General features: G+C 40.0%; 1 protein-coding gene across 1 annotated transcript in view; it reads right to left on the reverse strand.

Annotated features, from left to right (window-relative positions):
- Positions 1–24,091, reverse strand: part of ANO6 (anoctamin 6) — a 193,237-nt gene that overhangs the window by 7,786 nt on the left and 161,360 nt on the right. The window contains 7 exon segments of the mRNA XM_017529706.1: positions 2,122–2,227; positions 3,923–4,125; positions 8,241–8,446; positions 15,837–15,967; positions 22,455–22,552; positions 22,756–22,925; positions 23,946–24,091. The exon segment at positions 23,946–24,091 is cut by the window's right edge and continues 11 nt beyond it. Of these exon segments, the coding sequence (XP_017385195.1) occupies positions 2,122–2,227; positions 3,923–4,125; positions 8,241–8,446; positions 15,837–15,967; positions 22,455–22,552; positions 22,756–22,925; positions 23,946–24,091 (1,060 nt within the window).

The following is a 24,091-nucleotide window of genomic DNA, read 5'->3' on the forward strand; positions in this document are numbered from 1 at the left end:
CTCTAGAGAAGATACACATTTCTTTCTACTGAGACAAATGCAGCCCTGTTTTGGGTCTCTGGCTTACCCAGAATTCTTAAGCTCAGTTTTTCCACCTCGCTTCTGACCCCAGGCATAGTGACCTTGAGCTCCGAGATGGAGGCACTGACGTATACCAGCTTCCTCTCTGAGCCCTTCGGCACTTCAGGAGTGCTTATGGCTCACTACCCTATTAAAACCTATCACCTAGGCCAAGCACGGTGGCTCATGCCTGTAATCCCAGCATGTTGGCAGGCCAAGGAAGGCAGATCACTTGAGGTCAGGAGTTCGAGACCAGCCTGGCCAACATGGTGAAACCTCACGTCTACTAAAAACACAAAATTAGGTAAGTATGGTAGTGTGCGCCTGTAGTCCCAGCTATTCGGGAGGCTGAGGCAGGAGAATTGCTTGACCCTGAGAGGCAGAGGTTGCAGTGAGCTGAGATCATGCCACCATGCTCCAGCCTAGGCAACAGAGTGAGACTCCAACACACACACACACACACACACACACACACACACACACACACACCCGCTAAAAAAACTCATCACCTAGTTTCCCCGCTCCTCTTTGTAGATTCTCTTCCCTTCCAGTGAGCTCAGAAATGCAAAGGAATTATCGAGCTGGCTCTCGAAGTTTTGCAGTGGGGATGGTCCCTTACAACATATGGTCCACCACAATATCAAAAGCAAAAGGTTGGCCAGGTGTGGTGGCTCATGCCTGTAATCTCAGCACGTTTGGAGGCCCAGATGGGTGGATCACAAGATCAGGAGTTTGAGACCAGCCTGATCAACATGGTGAAACCCCATCTCTACTACAAATAAAAAATTAGCCAAGCATTGTAGTGCACACCTGTAGTCCCAGCTACTCAGGAGGCTGAGGCAGGAGAATCGCTTGAACCTGGGAGGCGGAGGTTGCAGTGAGCCAAGATTGTGCCACTGCACTCTAGCCTGGGTGACAGAGCAACACTGTTTCAAAAAACAAAAACAAAAAAACAAAGAAAAAAAACACAGAAGGCCAATCACTTCATCAACTACATGTTTGAACAGAAACTTGTGACTCTTGCTGATATATCAGATAGTGTACTTCAGAAAGCCACTTAAGATGGTGAGCTAATCATGAGTTACTTTTCTTCCCTGGTTAATGTTTGGTAGCTACTAAAAAGAACTAGTATAAGTACCAAAAAGTCAGGTAGTCTACCACACTTCTTGTCTGCTGACTGGTTTTATTCAGAGCAAATGGAATACACCTGCCTCAGCCCCTCTTGCTGCTAGGAAAACCACGTGCTACAGTTCTGGCCAATGAGATGTAGGTGAAGTCCACCATAGGGGCTTCTGGCAAAGCATTCTTTCCTGACAGAAAGGACTGGATATGGTTAGCATCGACCTTCTTCCTGCCTTGCATACAATATGTTATCTGGAATTTCAGCAGCCATTAGGGGACACAGAGCAAACCCAGAGAATCAGATATGTTGCTCCCATCAGTGAAATGGTATTGATTGATTGAGGAGCAATCACATACGAAATTCATAAACTCTGTTATGTGGGTTGGGGAGAGGGGAATCAACCTTATTTGTTTAAGCCACGATAGTCTGGGTTTTCTGCAGCTTAATACAATCATGATCTACCATACCAATTAAGCAACCTCTGATACTTTGTAATTCAGCAGTAGTTATTCAGTCTGCATAGGAAGCATAGTTGGCTAGATCAATTACAAATTTATAGTTGCCTTAGTCATTTTTCAGAGATGGTCAATTTCAAACTCTCTCAACAATAAAAGTTCCTCATCATCGTACTCCTCTTGAATAAGCCCTTTCACAGCCCAACATGCTGCCCAGTGCCCTAAATTTTAAAAAGTTAGTAATGAATGAAATCGAACCCCCTTTGTGAATAACATGCTTTTAAACTTTTATAGCAGATGATGCCCTCATTAATGAAGTTGTTTATGAGTATTTTCAGGTCAAAACTGATTGACATATTTCCTAAAATAGTTATTAGCAAGTGATAAGAAGAAGGTATCATATGTGTAAAGTATGGAGTTGGCAACACTTAACATCTGCAAATACACAGCCTTATAAACTGTTTCAAAGCATACTTTTCCTACCTCCATGACAATGATAAAAGCCAGCTTGGCTGCGATCACGTGCCAATAGTAGATGTTGTGTTTATACTCCTGGGGGTGTCCAGGTGGGTATCGGAAATCACGATACCTGAAAGCAAAATGAAGACATATTGGAAGACAAATTTTTTTGATTATACTGTAAACAAAGGCCCCATTTAAAAAGAGGTCATGGCTGGGTGAAGTGGCTCATGCCTGTAATCCTAACACTGGGTGGCCAAGGCACGTGGATCACTTGAGGCCAGGAGTTCAAGACCAACCTGGCCAATATGGTGAAACCCCGTCTCTACTAAAAATACAAAAATTAGCCAGGTATGGTGGCACGTGCCTGTAATCCCAGCTATTCGCATGGCTGAGGCATGAGAATTTTGCTTGAGCCCGGGAGGTGGTGGTTGCAGGGAACTGATATGGCATCACTGCACTCCTGTCTGGGCAACAATGCAGGACTCTGTCTCAAAAAATAAAAATAAAAAAATAGAGGTCATATTTCATTCAATGCTCTTTTAAACTGGACATCACATACATTTTCTCTTAAAGCTCAGTTTGGTAACAAAGCCCCAAAATAACTACAGTAACACCTCATATGTAATCAGAGAATGATGGTAATGACATAGTCCATCTTTGTAGAAAAGAACCCATCTTTATAAACTAAAGTTGTAAATGTTTTCTCCAAACAAACATTTATCCTTGTTTTCTCAAAAGAGTATAACTATAACAATTCCTGTTTTGGGGATCATGTTTATAAATTTATTTATAATGGTATCATCAGGGTTCACTCAGCTATGGGGCTCTCTCTCCTCATATAGAATGCTATCTACTTGTTAAAATTTTTTGCCTAATTCCTTGTTGTCAGATAATCAGGTGTTAACTGCTATTAGTTTGTCTCTTCCTTGGGTAGTACATTTCTAATTTTATGTCTGTAAGCTATCAAACCTAGAAGGGTTTAATTTCTGATTAGAATTATGGAAAGTAAGAATAAGCAGATTTGATAACAGAATTGTAAAAAGGCTCCACTACGTATAACACAAACATTTATTTTGGGCTTATTTCTGGTTTTCTGGTTGTATTATTGAGAATCTGAGTTAGTGAAGGCTTTGAGGAGTTAGACTAAAGAAACTTTAAAGCCTCCTGTTTTAGGCAAAACTCTGTGATCCAGGAAAGAAAGTTAATGACCTACAATCCACCAACTTTATCAATTGGTAATTTAGCTGGTGCATACTGTCCACAGTTGAACTCATCAGCCGTTAACATCAATGCAGAGAGCTTTGGGATATTTTTAGATAATACTGTTTAGCTGAGGTATTTATATCTCTTATCTTTGTATGTCCCTGTTATGTGAGGTGCTAGTTTGTCATCATTCAGTATCTTCAGATTGTGCTTGAATAACACAATAGTCTTAACAACTGAATTATCTTGGTTCTTGGTCCTCTTGAAGTTTCTCTATTTCTATGACTTTTCTTTGGAATCAATCTCCCTGTAATTGTTTGAAACTCTCATCTTTAAATCTTGCTTTATGGTTTGGTCTGAAATTTCTAACCCTAGTCTTCATTAACTTTTTAATAAATATGCATATATATTTTCTGAGTTTCACTGAAAAGAAAGCTATGGGGAAAAAAATGTCTCCGGCAGCTCGATTCAAATGACACCAAATGCATCTGGTTGATCCTGAAGTTATAAAGAAATAAAAATGTCAAAATTAAAAAAAATAACACCAAACAGAATTAAGTCACAAGAAAAACCCTTTTAAAGATGAAGTCTATTTTTAAACAAGTAAAGCAGAACTTGCCTGCATGTGGTGTGGTTACCCTGCTCAGAGTATGGGTTTCCCATGCTTTTGTTTTTGAAGTCTATAACTTTGAAGATGGAGAGAGTGTTGTTGATGTACCCATCCATGGTGTAGGAAGTGTGGTTTCCGTAGGGAGGGACGGAGAAGGACCAATAGTACACCAGGCGGGGGATCATGTCTGATGTGAAAGCAATGATCATGGCCTATTTGGGGAGAAAACAGAGAAAATGAATTTATAGTTTTTATAGGTATGGTTAACAAATATGCTATGCCAGAATTACCAATTTCATCATGTCGATTTTTTTTTTAAAGATTCAGAAGTATTAATTATTTCTTAACTGCAAAATATATGTAGACAGTGAGATAGGATCTTGCTCTGTTGCCCAGGCTGGAGTGCACTGGCATGATCATAGCTCACTGTAACCTTGAACTCCTTGGTTCAAGTGATCCTCCTGAGTAGCTAGAATTACAGGTGCATTCCACCATGCCTGGCTAATTTTTAAACATATTTTGTAGTGATACGGTCTTACTATGTTGTCTAGCCTGGTCTGGAACTCCTGGCCTCAAGCAATTCTCTCAGCCTCTCAAAGTGCTGGGATTATAGGCACGAGCCACTGACCTCAGCCTAGAAGACTCTTACACATGTAATTAAGGTCAATGTTATGAAAACAATTCAGCTTTATATAATTGATTTAGCACTTGCTTTTCATAAACACAGAATGTAAACTGCATGTTTTTCTTGATCTAAATTTAAATAATGACCTCTAAGTTCATTTTTTTCCTGTATAGCATTTTGACTTGTTTAAACAAGTCAAACCATGACCTGATTTGTTTTAAACTCTCAGTACATACTTATATTTGTTGCTTCATTAGTGTTAGCATTTATTTTAACAAAATTTGGGTAATAGAAAAAACTATACTGGGGTTGTCCCTAAGTCTCTAAACTTCCAAAAGATTAAGTGGATAAAATTATGAAAGTTATAAATTATCAAACAACATAAAGAAAATTCAGTATGTTCCCAGATAAAAGGAGTAAATACGGACCAATCATAAACCTGTGTCTGTGTCAGGGAGACATCTATTAGGATGTAAAGCTATTGTGAATTACATGAATTTTCTCTGAAATTCTTTAATTTGGGCTTTAAACTCTCCAGTGCGTAAAACTGGTTTGAAGGAAGGAGAAAGAATTTTTACTTTAAACCAAGTTCTATGTGACTAAACCAGCTAAATGATTCTGTCATTGACTGAAGCAGAAATGTTTTTGGCTTAACATGATTTTTAATAGTATTCATCTGAACATATGGTTTAGACACAGCAAGACCACGAAGCAAAGCTCAGGCAAAGCAAGAAAAAACAGGAGGCTTTTCTATAGCAAACTTTCCCTCACTAGAACCAGCTTTTTCATTTCCTCTGATGTGAAAAAATCTGTGTGTATATATATGCATGTGTTTCTGCCTGTCAGGACTGGGGTGCCACAGAATATTTTACCTTTTTTCTCTCAGATTTCAACAGATTAAATTTTGCTGTTATCATTTAACTCAACTATATCTTTTTATAGAATCACTGGCAGATGTGCATCAGGAAGCTACAAAAAAATCCAACAAGGAAGATAATTCCATTGTCTTTTGACAAGATACTTTGCTTCCTGAATTGAGCTGCTCTGAGAGACATGCTGCAAGAGTACGAATAAATGCAGTATGCTTCATTTCCCATGCTGTTCTGCACACAATTTTCCATTTATATAAAAATAAATTAAAATTGGTCTTCAATAACAGATGCTCTGGCATGATACAACGTCAATTCAGCTTATTTATTGAACCAGCAGCTTTAAAATGAATGATTTTATAACAAATTCCTGCTTGATGCCCACTTTCACCCTGGTGGCTATTTTCTTCTTTTTGTAGAGGGTAGGTTGTGAGATACACACTGGGTGTTTGAGGGATTAAGACATGCATTTAATGCTTGCACACACATAAACACAGATGCCTATGTATGTGGCTGTATAACTGCATCTTGGAAGTGTAACAAATCCTAACATGGAAAAGAGGATTGCCCATAGTTTAATCAATGTCACAAATCTAATAAGCAGTTTTCCTGGGTTAAGTTATAAGAAAAAGCCATTATTGGATAAGAACCAATAGCACCAATTAGCCGGCATGTATGTCTGTACACATACACTCATGGAGTCGCCTTGGAAACAGCCAATCCTCCATCTGTGCTCACGGAGTGGAGCCATGGCATAGATACTGGGAAAAGGTACCTAACACAATCAAACAAGAATGCTTGAGGAATGGGGAGAGGTTGAGTCAACTGAATTTTCTGGTTAGTTGAAGGTCAAATAGAAACTCTTTTAGTTTCAAACCCTGTTGCTGAAAATTTTCTTAAAGCACACGTGTCCACGTTCTTGCCCGGTTTAGTGTATTTGAGCATACTGAACATGACAGATTCATTGTTTTATGACTGAGGAACTTGAAAGGCCTCACTGCCATTTTTCTGAACATCAGTCTTCATTTTGCAGCACAGTAGACGTGGAAGGTGTGGGGTATCTGGGGGAAAGGAAACTGACATTGCCTAGCAGTTGGTTTTTGTGTGAGATTTGCAGCTTTCTCCAAAGAGTAGATAGCATGCAATTCAGATAAATATAAGATTCTGGACTGTATGGATGACAGATAACTTGTTTTATTGTATAAAACTGTAGCTCATAGTCCAGATAGTGACTGCTTTTGCTATTTTTTTTTTTTTTTTGAGACAGTTTCGCTCTTGTTGCCCAAGCTGGAGTGCAATGGCGTCCTCTCCGCTCACCGCAACCACTGCCTCTCAGGTTCAAGCGATTCTCCTGCCTCAGCCTTCCAAGTAGCTGGGGTTACAGGCCACCATGTCAAGCTAATTTTGTATTTTTAGTAGAGTTGGGGTTTCTCCATGTTAATCAGGCTGGTCTCAAACTCCCAACCTCAGGTGATCCGCCCGCCTCAGCCTCCCAAAGTGCTGGGATTACAGGTGTAAGCTACCATGCCTGGTGCTTTTGGAATTCTTGTGCCTCCAGTTGGGGTACCTGTCAGAGCCCTCACAGAGTCACTGTTAATAATGATGATGAGTAATGAAGATGATAAAATAACAGCAGCTAACATTCAATAGAAACAAGGCTTCAGGCATTAACTCAATGAATTCCCTAACAACTCTTTGTGGTTGGTATGTACTATTCTTATAATATGTGGTAGGGAATTAATCATTTTATAAATAATATGGGGCTCTGGAGAGGTAAGGCCTGGCTCAAGATCATGCAGCTCAAAGCTACAGTGCTGGGAACTGGAGCTCGGGCCTCCCTGACTAGAGCCTACAGTGCTCAGTAACTTCCTCATCCAGAGCCTAACCTGCAGGCACTGTCAATTTCTGTTGTTTTGGCTGGGGACTCAGGGAAGATGTGGCTTAAGAAATCAAAACTGGGAGATCACTTAGGAGGTGGTGCTCACCTGGGAGTGAGACTGTCAGTGAAATATGGGAGGGAGGAAATGACCCTAGTTTTAGGATGCTTCTTGGGAAGGTGGTCCTCTAATGGGCTGGCATGAAAATTGCATTGCCTGAGAAATCCCTGTGGGCCTGTACATAAAAATGACACTGTTCAGATGGTCCATCAATGAATATAGGCTATAAACAATTGAGTTCTGTCCCCTCACAGCTGGGACATAATATACAGGGCATGAGGCTGCTTCAGCCAATGGCCAGAGCATGGTGAGCAAAGACCTAAGGGTGGGGTGGGAAGGGTGACAAAACCCACTCACCTCCCTCCTTTAAGAACTGCTGCTGTGGAGACAAGGAAGGTAGTTAGGAGTGCACAATTAGAAGCGCACAAAGTGTTTATACTTCACCATCAAAGTTAGTATTTTAGGTTGATACTTTGGAATATGTAGTAAAACCTGGTAGAATAGTCTTATTTTAGGGCCCTCAAACTCTAAATGAACAGATTTCTATCCACATTATAAAAAAGCACTTTCTGATTACTCTTTTTATAGTTATGTGAGGATTAAAAGTGTTAGTACTTATCATCATTACCATATTTCATATTGAATAAAAACTTTAGCAAATGAGCAATAACAGTACCTGTGTAAGGGGTCTTGACAGTTAAAAATAATTATACACAAAATGAAAATACATTTAACAAGTGGTTACATATCATATAACTATGTCATTTATGTGGATGACAGACTTAGCATCTTCTTGCTGTTTTAAAAAACACCCAACATTTGATTTCTTAGATAGCAACTCTAATGTATCTCAGGGCTTTCAAGGTCTTTACCCTGTAAAACTTAAATCTACTCACATTGGTCACCACAGCCAGAATTGCTATTCCTTGCATGATGGGCTGCCATGCTCCGATGTCTTGGGCTTTCTCTGGTACCAGGCGTCTAAACTGGGTGGTCAGTTTCCACGCGTCCACTCTTATTTCCAATATATTGTTCACGAGAGCCAACAGAGGGGCCAGTGGAAAAGAGGCCACAAATAAGGTGACGAACCCAAACTGAATAACTGTCAATGGAATGGACACACATCATGGAGTGGTGGTGGATGGAAGGACAACATATTTTCCTTTACTCTTGAAAAAGAAAGGCAAACGAACTAAATCCCAGAGAGAAAACACATCTGTGGTAAATAATAATTTAGTGTTCAACAGTGAAAGAATTCAAACAAAACACAAATATGAAACCTCTGGAAAGAATAATTATAGTCTGTTTCTTTCACATGTATACACTTAATAGGAGCAATATATTTAGACATCTTTAGTCAAGCAGAATTATTCGCTGGTAATAAACTTCAGACATCATAAGCATATTATTCATTCTCAGTGTTGAAATAGTATGTTGGAAGATGATTTGTGGTTTAGGAAATTTTAAAAGTAAAATATTGTGGCATTATCTAACAAGTTAAAGAGAAAAAGAAATGGACCCATGGGAAGGCTATGCTTAGAGAATGTTGGAAGAAATATGCTGGGAACAAGCAAATGCGTGAGCTCCCCTGAGTCTGCAAATGCAAGTGCAGTGCATTCAGAGAATCTGATATTACAAATCACAGAAATATATCTGATAAAAGTATCTTAAGTTATAATCCTTAAGAATCTTGAAGTTGGTTGCAGTCCTTGTGGTCATAAGTCAAAATTTAAGTGATGGCTTAGAAGTCCTTTTCTCCTTGTTTGTAATGGACACAGCCTTATTATAAATGGGGCAGCAAAGATTTTGGGGTGATACATGGAGGGGAAGAAGTAAGAAATTATCCAAAAAAGGGAAAATCAGTTTGAAGGCCTGCCAGTTAGAAGGGCAGGGTCTAAGAGGAAACATATATAGATATGTAACTAAGACTGTGGATGGGAGGAAAACGTGAAGCCCCACTAGGTCTCATGTTCAGACAAGGAGCAGGGACGACTCTGACCAGAAAGGGCAAGGCTGTGGAGGGTGTGGCGAGGCAGGCAGAGCTAGCATTTGCTTTTGGTCTGAGAGGTAAAGGGCATGTTGCAGAAGAGCAGACAGCTAGAAGGACTCAGTAAGTCCCACAGGCCAGGCAGGAGCACTCATGCAGAGAAGTCAGCCAGGCAAGGACCAGAGTTGGTGATGCTACAGAGTCATGAGCAGCAGCAACAAGCAGTGATGTCAACGTCCCTGTCTATGACTCACCCAACCCTAAATAACTTATCAGCCCCAGGGCATGCAAGTAATAGCAATGTGTGGAGTCAGCCAGTCAACTGTGGTAAACTGGCAAGTGTGCGTTCTACGGAGAGAGACAGCTCATAGTTGCCATGTCGGACTGAGGGGTCCATGTTGCCAGATCTCCTGATTGTTCAAGAGAAGCCAGAGATTAGGATTATGTTAGCAGTAAACATAGTTAAAAATCCAAAAGAGAAAAGATACCACGTATAATGACAACAAAAGCATAGGCTATTTAGAAATAAATTAATGAGAAATGTAAGACCACTATGATAACTGACTTAAGAAAAAACAAATAATGATGAATGAATGAATGGTAGGATGTGCCATACTCTTGACAGGGCAAACTTGAACTCAGGAACATATCAAATTTTTTTCCACAAAATAATTTAGAATTCTAATGTAAATTCTGTAATAATCCTAAAGCTGACAGGTCAGCCGGGTGTGGCAGCTAATCCCTGTAATCCCAGTACTTTGGGAGGCTGAGGTGGAAGGATTATTTGAGCCCAGGAGTTTGAGACTAGCCTAGGAAACAGCAAGACCCCGTCTCTACAATAAATACAAAAATTAGTTGGGTTTGGTGGTACGAGAGCCTGTAGTCTCAGCTACCCAGGAGGCTGAGGTGGGAGGATTGCTTTAGTTGAGGAGGTGGAGGTTGGAGTGAGCCACTGCACTCCAGCCTGGGCAACAGAGTGAGACCCTGTCTTTCAAAGGAAGATAAGAAAAAAGCTAAAAAGTGAAAAGTGATATTAAAGTTCTTCAAGAAATATAAACAGGATGTTTGCAGACAGTATTAGGAACATTCTGAAAAAACGGGACAGCTCTGGGAGATATTAAAGTATATTATAATGCTATGGTAATTGAAACAGTTTAGAACTAGTACATGAATAGACAGTATGAATTAAACAGGGTGAATTTTAAGAGCAGATGCAAATATTCATGGGGTTTTAGTATATATTCGTATAACGCAATACTTTGAAGCAGTGGATGCAAGTATTGGCACAGCTAGCTATGTCATGGGAAAAATTGGTATGGAGCCATCACTTTTGACACCAAAATAAATTCCAGATGGATTAAAAATATTATATTAAAAATAAAGCACCAGAAAAAGCCCATATACTTTGTTCTGATATTCATGTGAGAAAAAAACTTTATAAGCAACTTTTGAAACCAAGAATAACAACAAAAATACAAACACCCACTGTGAAAACAAAGACAACCCTTGCCTGAAACATTTTCATAATCCTATACTGCTCTCTATGCTTTCTCTTCTTTCTTCTACACATTACAGTTGAGTTTTCTGAAGGAAGTATCCACTTTCACAACAAGTGGGGGAGTAACTAGTCCCTGAGGCCCTCACCACAGCACTGGAGCTACTCTTGCTAACTTTGCCGGTGGCTGCATGTTCATAAAGCTGATGCTCCTTCTCAGTTCTGATTTAGGTGATTTCTTGTGACACGGCCAAACAGTCCCCTGCTGTGGAATATTTATTTCCACTTGATTCTTTACTTAAGAAATTTTAAGAATTCAAAAGATATATTGAAAAACAAACTAAAAAGCCCTACCCAGCTATAGCACTGCTTCCACTTCCCACCCCAGGTCTAGCAATTAGGAGTGTGTGGGCGCTGGCTCTTCCTTTCTTCCCCGATCTGTATTTTCCATTATGCTCCTTTTCCGTCATGCTCAAATTCCTCTAAAGCAACATTATCATCTCCCAAGCCTTCTCTGTGTTGACACAACGCTGCTGGATTTCTTCCCATTGCTCTGTTTTGTTCTTTTTCTTTGTGGGGGCCTCCCTCCCTTTTGACTCTTCAAATGTCCCTTTTCCCCCAGGGCCTCATCATCAATTATCTGTCCATCTCTCTTGATATTTCTGCTGGGCATGCCTGATTCACCCTTATGGCCTCACCCATGGCTCCTCTGAGCTTCTGACTGGCGTGTCCAGCTTTCTAATGAGACACTGCCTTTCAGATGTTTCACGCTAAAAATACCCAACACTGAGCCATTTCCTAGAGACCAGCTCCTCTCCTTACATTTTGCCCTGCATATTCGGTCTCCTGGAAGTTATCTTAATTTTGTTCCTCATCTGCTATGCAATTCACCCCTTTAACACTTACCAAATCCATCTCCCTCTCTTTACTCCTATGTCCACTAAATAGTGGGTACCTAACACTTGTTGTCTGGGTTACCAGCTGTAGCCTCCTAAATCATCTCCCTCCCATCCAAAATATTATTTTCCATTCTGCTGCCTGATTCATCTTCTTCCACATAAACATTATGCAGTTCTCTTGTTTGCAAAGATTCCAGTAGATCTCAATTTTTTTAAGAATAAAGTTCAAGTCCCCTGGCTAAGCACACCAGACCCATCATCATATGGTCCCTGCCTACCTGATATTCCCACCTGTGGATCCTTTGTTCACTTGCCATTCTTTGAACTGACCAAGCTGTTGTACTTCTCTTCACCATACTTTAGATAACTTTCATTCACCCTTCAAAATCCAGTTCAAATATCATCTGCCCAAGGAAGTCTAATTAGCATTCTCCTTAACCACTCACTGAATGCTGAGCTCCATGAGGGCAGGAACCAAGGGCACTGGTATCCCCAGCAACTGAGCGTTTGACACAACAGGTGCTCAATAAATGTTTAAATAAATGAATGAGTGAACGGACAAATGAAGAGATGGAGGCCTGCAAATCCTCCCAATTACCTAGTTGCCCTTTTGGAAAGCTCATCCTGCAAAGGTTAGAAGACTTCATGGCAGGTGATGGGCTCGAACTGAGCAGAGATGAGAGCATGAAGGGAAGAAGGCCTGAGTCCTGGAGAGTACAGCAGAGGCATCGGTGGGTTGAGCATAGGAGGGAGAAAAAGAAAGGGGTACAAGGAGCTGCTGAAGAATAGCTGATACTCATTACGGTACATTACATGGAAAAAATCATATATGAAGGTCATTGTTGTAGCAGATTTAAAAAAATTCACTTGGAGATAGATGAAGGTAAGATCAAGGTACCATAGCAAGGGGGAAAGAGGCAGTGCCAGGGACAAACAGGGCCCATTCATCACATCAATGTACTCTGTTTAGGGGCACCTGCCCACCAGGAAGCCCTCACCAAGTTCTCAGGACACCTGTGTCTGTGCAGTACATTACTGAGTACAAAACAGTATTTATGGCTTCCAGGTTTAAATACAGACAGACTACTATTATGTTCTGCGTCTGAGTACTCGGAGTCAGGAACACTCTGAGAAGCAATTTGGGTTAACACCTCAGAATTACTCCAATAATCTCAAAGGATGGTGGGAAATTCACTAAATAGAAAACATTTCACTCAAACAGGTCATAAAGAACTTGGTAAGTGGGTGAGGGATGTTAATGTAAAATCAACTAACAGTTATATATGTGTTGGAGCTCCAAGTTCAAGTTGCTAAAATGTTTATGAGTTTGAGCTTCCAGGTACTGGTGCTCCAGCAGAGGACTCGGCAGCTGCTTCCATCAGGCTCAGTGCAGTGGGGAGACAGGCAGGCACAAAGCACATACCACCACGACAGGTAGCAGGTGCTGCTAATGCCTAGAGAAAAAGAGTAGGAAAGCTGCCTGAAAAGTTCAGAGGCCTTGCTGAGACTCAGCAGGACTTGTCAGGTAGGAAAGAGGGAAAGAGAGTTGAGGCTGGGTGCAAGGCCAAGCAAGGGTGGAGGCTTCAACCTTGCTTTCTGGAAGGTGTTTCCCTTAAGCAGTAAGAGCCACAATTTAGAAGGGAGATGGTCGTGTTGTTAAGGAATATGGGGAAATGGAAAGGAGGGGACTGTCTGGTGGTGAGACCAATACCAAAGGCACTCAATGTTTATTTTTAGGGAAATGAAAACAATTCAAAAGGCACTTACAAATTCTGTCTCTCACAGACTAGAAAGACAAAACACAGATTTCATTCTCCTGTTGACCACACAGTAACAGACTGCCTACTCCCAGAAATTCAGAAATCAAGTTTTCTCAGTTGTTAGGTATTATTTAGATAACAGAAAAACAACCTAATAAACCTAAAAATCTGTCTATAAAAGCTATTATTCTATCCTTTCTTGTAGGGCAGGAAGAGGCAGCATTATTTAGTTGATAATTATTTTAAAGAGCCTATGAAAACTCTACAAGTCATATCAGCTTCTCTCCAAACCACATGACCATATAACTTTCCCTTTTGATGCCATTTATTTGACTAATCTACAGAAAAATAACTTCTTAAAATTAACAAATGACATTCTGCCCCAGGATGTTTTTTTTTATGCTGTTAATAGTTCCAGTAAGAAATATTTACAATTATGACTCATTTTTGAATAACAGGTAATTGTCTTACGGTCCTTCTGAAAATAAGCAGAATAATAAACAAAGATAGCTTCCACATATGTAGTGCAGCTACACCTTTAATGAAACCTGGTCATGAAACATAACAAAGCAAAAATGAAATTCAAATCAGGTTCTGGGCTGCCGCAAAGTATTGTTGACCAAAGAAGCCTCAAGATGAACCTTTAGTCATTGAAGGAAGCAGATGTGTTTTCATGTATAATGTATATTTTTAAAAGCAATTATTTTATATATAGAATGTGATTTAATAAAAACCACCTTCTAACGGCAGACTTGTAAACAGGAACCACAAAGGGGTGTCTTTGCCAACATGCAAAGCGCCCTATGCATAAATGCAAGGCCTGTCAACAAAAATGATGCGTTTCTTTTTCTATTCTCCTAAGCTTAAAAAAACTGTTATTCAATGCAATGGTTAGCTGAAAGGGCACAGATACAAAACATGTAAATTGTTAGCCATCTATTAGATATAAGCATGTCATGCATAATACAAAAGACGGTGTTTCCTATGGAAATCTATTTTGAGACGCTTCCATTTAAAAGCAACTGAGAGCTCAAAATCAAGTCCCACTGAAAAGAATAAAAGCCCAGGCAAATAATATAAAAATGGACCAAGACATTTAGGAAAGAGAGGACCTGTGCTAAATCTTAATTCCAGACCAGCACAATGGTTTGAAATTCAAGCCAGTTATGAGCCATGAAGTCACTCAAGGAACCAGGCAGAAACCACTGGCCAGAACAAACAGATAGGCAGTTGAAGGCAGGCAGGAGATATGAAAGTGAGCATCTCGGGACTATTCCTGCCATGAAGCAGCATGCTCCTGCAGGCCTGCTTAAATGACTCAGTTCAGAAGTATCCTAGCCAACAGCTGTGCCTGCATGGACTCCAGGCCAAGCTGAATCACACCTAATTATATTTGCTGAGTTCTTTCTCAGACAACATGATTAGAATGCTTTAAGAATTCATGGTAAAGATGGCTGAGCCCAGTGGTTTATGCCAGTAATCCCAGCCCTTGGGGAGCTGTGGCAGGTGGATCATGAGTTCAGGAGTTTGAGACTAGCCTGGCCAACATAGTGAAACTTCGTTTCTACTAAAAATAAAAAAATTAGCCAGGCTGGGTGGCAAGCACCTGCAATCCCAGTTACTTGGGAGGTTGACGCAGGAGAATTGCTTGAACCCAGGATGTGGAGGTTGCAGTGAGCTGAGACCATGCCATTGCACTCCAGCCTGGGTGACAGAGCAAGACTCCATCTCAAACAAACAAACAAACAAACAAACAAACAAATAAATTCATGGTAAAGATGCCTGGGCCAAGTGGCTCATGCCTGTAATCCCAGCACTTGGAGAGGCTGAGGTGCGTGGATCATTTCAGCCCTGGAGTTTGAGACCAGCCTGGCCAACATGGTGAAACCCTGTCGGTACTAAATGTCCAAAAATTAGCTGGGCGTGGTGGTGCATGCCTACAAGCCCAGCTACTCAGGAGGTGGAGGCAGGAGAATCGCTTGAACCCTGGAGTTGGAGGTAGGAGTTGCAGTGAGCTGTGACTGTACCACTACATTCCAGCCTGGGCTACAGAGTGAGACTCTGTCTCAAAAAACAAACAAAAAGAATTAAGGTAAAGATGTACTTCAGTGAATATTCCATTTCATTCCACGGTAATACATTTCTAGCTTTGTATAACATAAATATTAACAAAGACACACATGGCCACCTTATCTGAAAGTCTGATTGTATAATTTTATCTAATGGAGAAAAACATACTCTTCGTCATTTCAATATGCTACATGTTAATTTGACTTAATAACAGATGCTTTTGGGATCCACGACATGCTCCAGTGTGTTTTATATCACTAAAAACTTCACTAACAACTTACTCATTTCAAGATATTCATAAAATAATCCCAGTTTTCCCATAGGTTGGAGATGGTAGTCCTGTTCCCATCGTGGGGTTATCTTTTCTGATCCAGAAACTCTGTGAAATCGTCCAATTAGATTCATGATCCAGCTGCCAAAAAGATCAGTTTTATAAATTAGAATGAATATTATCAGGCCAAGGTCATAAAAGTATTTTGCTGCTATCTCAAAGCTGCACATGCAATCTCCCGAATAAACTAATTTTTTTGTTTGCATGCTAAATTTATTTTTATTTCTGCCTTATCCGAAAATATTTTGAAAAATAGGACTACATACCTGGGTTTATCAAAGCTGCAGCTGCTGTTTTTTTCTCCTACCTTTTTCCTGTGGGCGGCTTAATTTTTAAAAGTCAGTTTCCTTCATTTGATTAACTTCAGTTATTTGTTTTTCCATTTCCCCCCATCAATCAAAATGGTCTTGCCAGTATGAAAATCACCAGAGAAAACAAGATATAGTATGCGAGCTGGTGGTAAGCGCTGTGGAGAAAACTAAGTAGGGCAGGGAGTGCTTGCATTTGTGTCTAGGGAGGAGTGGGGATGGTGGCCGGTGAAGGCCTCATTCAGAGTGATGTTGAATAAAGATGTGAAGGAGACAAAAGAGCGAGAAACCTGGGGGAAAAAGTCCCAGGTAGAGGGAACGGTGATGACACAGATCCAGTGGCAGGAGCAGGCCTCCATGGTTCACAGACAGCATGCAGGGTAGGGCTAAGGGACCACTGTCAGGACTCTGGGTGTTTTTTACACTGAGGGAAGTGAGGAGCCATTGGAGGGCACTGAGCAGGAAAGTGACAGAATCTGACTTTAGATAAAATAGGTCCAAGTCCCTATGTTAAGCTGAATCATTTAAGGACCAGATGAGTGAAACGCCTCCTCCAAGTTATAGTGCAAGAGCTAGGACACAACAGCCTGGACCATGTCCCAGTGCTCCGTCCACCCCTGGATAGTGCCCCACTGAGCTGCCCACTGTCTCTTTTTTATGTCGTGTTTTTTCCCTCTCTCAAAAGCCTTGTGGCTGAGATAAATGCTGCCTCCTTTTTTATGGCAATTTGGTAAAAATCTGAGTTCGCAGTAAAATGAGGTGTGCACCTGTGACATAAAGAACGTTGTCCCCTCAAGCAACTGCCAGCTTGTGGTTTACCTGTGGAGTCATCAGAAGAGGCACAACAACAACTCCAAATACAGATCTAACATCTGGATACACTGGCTGATTAAACATGTGGGTGTGGCCTTCAAACTCTGACAATGAGAAGGCATTGCACAGTGGTTAAGGACAGTTAATGCAAGAAAACCAGGCAGACCCTCATCCTCTCCATCACATGTGCACGTGTGCACACTCAGCCGGCATAAGACAGGCAGTACAAATGGTTCACTCTGCTGGGTTTCCCACTGCTACTGATCTCAGGGCTCACTTTTCACTGACTGCTACTAAAGTTTTACTTGGGAAATTCTCTCTACTACAGGAGACATCTCTGGCCTCACAATCTTTCCCGGTTTCTAACATCGATGATGTTAGAGAGGCAGCAGGAGGCTGTGGAAAGTGGAGGGGATATGATCTCAGACACCCATGAATCTGAATCCACACGCCATTGCTTAGCTGGTTAACGTTGGTAAAAAAAATAAAATAAAATGGGGGTCAGGTGCGGTGGCTCACGCCTGTAATCCCAGAACTTTGGGAGGCTGAGACAGGCGGATCACGAGGTCAAGAGATCGAGACCAACCTGGCCAACATGGTGGAACCCTGTCTCTACCAAAAATACAAAAATTAACTGGGTGCAGTACAAAAATTAACTGGGCATGGTGGCATGCACCTGTAGTACCAGTTACTCAGGAAGCTGAGGCAGGGGAATTGCTTGAACCTGGGAGGGGGAGGTTGTAGTGAGCTCAGATTGTGCCACTGCACTCTAGCCTGGAGACAGAGCAAGACTTTGTCTCAAAATAAATAAAAAATAAAAATTTAAAAATAAAATGGGGTGATAAAACCTACATTGCCCAGGGCTGCTGTCAGGATTAAATGATTCAAAATAGGTAATGGATGTAGCAAATTTCCTAACGCATAAAACCCCCTGTATGGGATTTTCTGTTGAGCAAACAGGCTGCACTGGCTGAGGCCAAGTGTAAATATGGTCCATGTTATGTAGAATCTTGGCTCAGTGATCCAGGCCACCTGGATCAGTGGTTCTCACTTCAGCACATACAAGCATGACATGGAATGCTTGTGAGTAGTGCAGCTTTCTTGGCTCCCAGTGCAAACGGCTGAGATAAGCTCCAGAATCTGTAGTTTTGTAGCTATTCTAGGGAGACTGTGACTTAGGTGGCACCAAGGACCACACAACTCCATCACCCTTCATGACACCTAACTCTAAGGTTATTGGGTGTGGTTCCTATTGGTTTCTCTTTTGCTCTGCCTCCCACACTTCCAGCCTCAGCCTCTTGCTGAATCCTTTCCAGAAGTAGATCTTTTTCTATCTGGGCTCTAAACCACATGAGAATTCAAATTCAGGATGACACTTCTGTCCTGGCAACTACTTGTGTTATCTTAGGCTTCCCTCTCATATCAGGTCATCTTAAAAGTCTTCCTCACTAGCTTTCTTTTCTGAGTTACAGACGTTGAGCCTCTTGTTTGGTTTTCCTGAGTTGAACCACTCATGGATACTAGGAAATCCTGGGTTGCAGTCCATCCATATTTGCCTTTGGTCTTTTGGGTTTTCTATTGGTCTGTGCTTCTAGTGCAGGGACCTCAATCTTGACTGCACTTGAGAATCACCCACAGAACTTTTAGAAACATATACACACCAGATACCTTTTCCTTGGCCAAGGCTAGAAGCAGGGGTTACAAAATAATTTCCATAGGAATTTACCAGGTGTATTATCATAGCCACATGATAATAAGCTGTGCTTTACTAAGTCCTTATTTTGTACAAAACAAGGTGAGAAGCACTTTACATTTCACTTTCTCTTCACCTCCATTATCACATTTAATCCACATACTGGAGATAATCATCATTTCTGTTTAGGACATTCTACAGTATTCCCACTTGCTAATTTTGAAATACAAGCATACTTGACTAGCTGAATCTACTTTATGTGTGGGTTTATTGTTTCTAAACTTTGAGTGTGAATAGTGAAGACACCTATATTTAGGACTCTGCCTATAGCTTATCCTCTTTCCAAATCCTAGCTTGATGAGGGACATTTTCTCCTAAAACAGTTCTTTTTTCTTATTATACAAATAAGTACACTTATTTATATAAGAAGAGTATTTGTGTTACAATATACATGTATAAACGTATATAATGGAAAAATATAGCCATCTACTAAATACCAAAAAATGACGCTATAGGTATTTTGGATACTTAATTCTCATTATTATCCCTGACATGTTATTATAAAAATTTCTCCAGAGTGAGTTATTTAACACAGGAATTATACTAGCCTTTTTATCAAGAATAGAATAAAATCCCCAGGAATGCCTTAAATATCAAAATACTAAGTGGAACTGGGAAGGCCAAAGGGCTCTGAGCTTGCTCTCTGAGTCCCGCTGACAATGCTATAATTTACTGATGTGATGTATCTAAAGCATACAAGGCACTCATTCATTCACTCAGCTGCTTCCTACTAAGTTTCTGTCATATGCCAGGTACTGGGGAGACCCTAAAAGAAACCTAGATCCCTGAGCCAGATATGCTCCTTTCCTTGTTCCAAGAATACTACAGTCAAGGGGTATGGGCCCAAAGGCAGGGAGGGGAAGGAAGGAAGGAAGGACGAGAGAGGAAGATGCGTGTGTGGTGAAATACATTTCTCCATGTTTCTCTTGACATACTTACATGATGTGAAAACAACTGCTGACTTAGAAGGCTTTTCTCTCTCTTCTTATCTAGTTTTGGGGGTGGGTATAGCTTTGGATAGTAAAGACAACTGATATATCTTTGATAAATTAGGATTTTGTGAAATCCTAATTTATGAATTTAATGAAAAAAGGTAACAAAACTGGCACCTATACAACAGTCACTCTCTAATTTGGCTAACACTCAGCATTCCCAGTTTTCAGACAAGAAAACAGAAGAATTTGAAGGCAAAGTTTATATCACTGTAATTTTCAACAATGAGCTTACCTGAAGTGAAAGTATAAGCCACGGATATAAGTCCTATATTTAGGACTCTGCCTACAGCTTATCCTCTTTCCAAATCCTATCTTGATAAGGGACATTTTCTCCTAAAACAGTTCTTTTTTCTTATTATACAAATAAGTACACTTATTTATATAAGAAGAGTATTTGTGTTACAATATACATGTATAAATGTATATAATGGAAAAATATAGCCATCTACTATTTAAATACCAAAAAATGACGCTATAGTATAGTAAAGTAAAGGATAGTATAATTCATCCTTTACTTTAAAATATTTCATGTGAACAAATTTCATTTCATAAGAATTTCTCAATACCAGTTTAGGAAACAGTTGCTAAAACCAATGTTATTGAAACAAGGCGTTAAATAATTAACCTACTTTTTCAGAAAACAGTTTTTAATCTAAGAATGGATTAAGACTTTCCTCTGTTTTATATATTTGTTTTCATTTAGAAACAAACACAGTACTATTTATGCATCACCTACTTTTACTTATCTAGAAAAATCTGAATATGAGCTCAATGAAAGTGAGGGTATTTTCTGCAGAACAGGATTAAAAAAATGAATTTCACGGCTAAAGCCAGAATCCCTTTTTGGGTGGAGGAAGAGGAAGGAAGATCTTTGTTTAGAGAAAGATCCTGAAAGTTTCCATTGAAGATGGAGAATAGACCTGGCAAAGAAATCTGGAAGGATGCATTGAAACCCAGAGTGAGTTAACTGCTCAACAAAGAGAATGAACAGAAACTTCATGACTAGGGAAGAGAAAAAAGAAAAGCCAGGAGTGGGAGGAGAAAGGAGAGAGAAGCTGTATGTGATAGAGGGAAGAGGGCAACATGGCAGGAGGCAGGAGCCTATAAAGAAGGGTGATAAATTTTTTAAAATTCCCAGCTATATAGTGGGATAAAAGACTTTTTATAAAGGTGGACGTTTTTTGTTTCTGAACAAAAGAAGGGGAGAGGTGATGAGAGAGACAAGGAAAGGAGAACAGGGGGAAGACAACAGAAGGCAAGAGAGGTGACTACAGAAATCAGTCACAAAAACGAAACTTTGCTAGCTTTGAGATGGAGAAGAGGTCACAAAGCAGGGAACATAGCTGGTGGCCTCCAGAAGCTAAGCAAGGCAAAGAGACGTACCCTAGAGCCCTTGGAAAGAAACACAGCCCACCAACACCTTGATTTTAGTCTACTGAGACTTCTGACCCCCAGGACCATAAAATATTACATTTGTGTTGTTTTTACATCATTAATCTTGCAGTAATTTATTACAGCAGCAACAGAAACCAAAACAAAAAGCTCTCTGAAATTTGCAGAAATTGCAGATGGTATTAGACTTTACTCTTTGATAGGGGAGGGGGATTAAGTGAAAATTATAACAGGCAATGAAATCTTAGTTAATATCTGAAGTACAACTATTTTGTTGTTCTCAATTTTTTAGGAAACCAACAGTAAGTCAAAACCTTTGTGGTTATTTTAGACAATTATTTCTTAAAACATTATGTATCCCAGTGCCTTAGGATCCTAAGAGAACCTCTATTCTTAAAAGTCCGGACTCATGGGATCCTGGATTTGAATCCCACAGTAGCCTTTTAATGCTAATGTGAAATAGGGTAAATCATTTAACCTCTTTAAACCACAGCTCTTCATTAGCAAAAAGGAGATACACATAAGAATAGTTTGGTAGATTAAACTTAATACAGTGACTAAAATTCATACTGACTTTTAAATGCGTAATATATAGGGAAGAGAGAAGAAGGATGTGGGAAATTGTGGAATTACATGGTTCACAGCTGTAACCAGTGCTATCTCTCAAAGCGCTGTGATTAGTCAGTCACCAACAATAGCCTACTTACAAACAATAACTATAGCCTAGGTATAAACTATAGCAGATGGGGATTTACATTAAATATAAAGAAGGTTTTAAAATACAATTATTAGATCCTGACTACATTTACACTGTTGGTTGGACTATGTTGTCTGGAGACCTTTAATAATAATAGATTCTGGGGCCCGGCGCGGTGGCTCACGCCTATAATCCCAGCACTTTGGGAGGCCGAGGCGGGTGGATCATGAGGTCAAGAAATCGAGACTATCCTGGTCAACATGGTGAAACCCCGTCTCTACTAAAAATACAAAAAATTAGCTGGGCATGGTGGCGTGTGTCTGTAATCTCAGCTACTCAGGAGGCTGAGGCAGGAGAATTGCCTGAACCCAGGAGGCGGAGGTTGCGGTGAGCCGAGATCGCGCCATTGCACTCCAGCCTGGGTAACAAGAGCGAAACTCCATCTCAAAATAATAATAATAATAATAATAATAATAATAATAATAATAATAGATTCTGATCCATTTAGAGGTGAACATGCAGCTATGTGGATATGAAGGCAAATGATTTTGGTGGGTGGGCTATTCTATCCCTTGTCCTGTTACCCATGGTTACACAATTTAACACTCACGGCAATAGTACTTCTTGTATGTTATTCCAGATTGCTTTTCCTCCCATGATTATTGTCAGCTGAGTTGTCAGTTCAAGAAGACAGCCACCTGGGTCACACTGGAAGGTTAAAAAGAAAATCTCCTTTAAATATTCAATGGGTCTAAGTTGAAATATAGGCATTAATTCTATTTTTCTGGTATTTGTTCTGTTTAGGCTAAAAAAAATCAATCTAAGGAATTTACAATAAATAACTATTCATTTTGGTAACTGAGAAAAAATTCAGCTTAAATTGGCAAGAGAATACAATTCTATATTCACACCTCTTCATTTCTGTATTTTCCCAACCAATAAACTGGGTCTCCTGGATAGCCTACAAATTTGCCCTTAAAGAATGCTATGTAGAAGCATGAAGAGTAGTAGTTGACAAACTGGAATAAGAACATCTTCATCGTGAGGCTGTTCTCATAATCAGTCTGGGTCCTTGGGAGTTCTGTAGTTAAAAGAAAGACAAACAAGATTTTAAAATTGTGAACAGCTTTGAGACTCTAATAAAAAATACTGATACATGAGTTAACAGGTTAAAAAAATACAATTCACACTGTTTCCATTTAAGCTGTTTTGAATTCCTTAATATAGCCACTGTGTTGATTCCAAGTTTGCACATTGTTTTAAGAGTTCTCCCTTATTGTAGTAATACAATAGCCCACGTTTCCCCGCGCCAACAAAAAATCAACTGTTCCTTAAAATTTACAAGACAGTGTTATCAAATAAGCAAGAACTGCTATAGGTATAATAGACTGAAAATTATTTTTGAACTGCCTGCTAAATGATATTCTCTTGTTTTCCTGAATTGCAATAAGGTGAGTCTGTTGAAGAAAACAAGCAAAACAAGGTGAAACTTGGTAGAGGCATTTGGGAAAGACAAAATAGGTCATCCTAGTGTGGAATTTGAATCAGTTTGATCATTTTAGATGACTACTGAGTAGGCCATTCAGAGAGCGACTCAGACGAATGCAGTGTGGGAAGCACTTAACTTGGCCACTAAGCAGCTGCCTGGGATACAAGCCAGAGAGAAGAAACATGTTACAAAATCCAGGGCTGATGAGAATTATATTAATATGAACAGCACGGGGAAAGACACGTAGTAGTGTGATAGCTTTCCTCTCAGCAACAGAGGAACCTATTTGCCACTGGAACCATGACCCTATTCCACTTATTTGCAATGAAGAGACTATTTACTTTCAACCATAGAGTACATGATCTAATGTAATTGAAAATATTATTCAACACTGATCTGTTTACACAGAGCTTGGACATTATAATGATTGTCTTTGCTTTGTCCCTTTTACTAATGCAAAGCTGTAGATAATTTATTTCCATACATGCTAGAAAAAGTATGTTTAAAAACTGTAATCTATTGGAACTGAAAAGCCTAAAAGACAACAGTCTCTATTTTTGCCAGGTTCTAAAAAATATGTCAGAAGTTACCTAAGCTATAGTAGGACCTTACCAAAGTTAGTAATCATAATTGCCACTCTTTCATATATGGTATTCAGAATCATGATAATGATAAAGCTGATGATGGAGGCCGTGATGGACGTGGCTGTTTGTGGAGTCAGGTACTTCTGGATTGGGTCTGTTCCATTAAGGTTCTTA

The sequence above is a fragment of the Cebus imitator genome, unplaced genomic scaffold, assembly GCF_001604975.1.
Source record: "Cebus imitator isolate Cc_AM_T3 unplaced genomic scaffold, Cebus_imitator-1.0 Scaffold2, whole genome shotgun sequence".
In the NCBI taxonomy this organism is placed as follows: Eukaryota; Metazoa; Chordata; class Mammalia; order Primates; family Cebidae; genus Cebus; species Cebus imitator.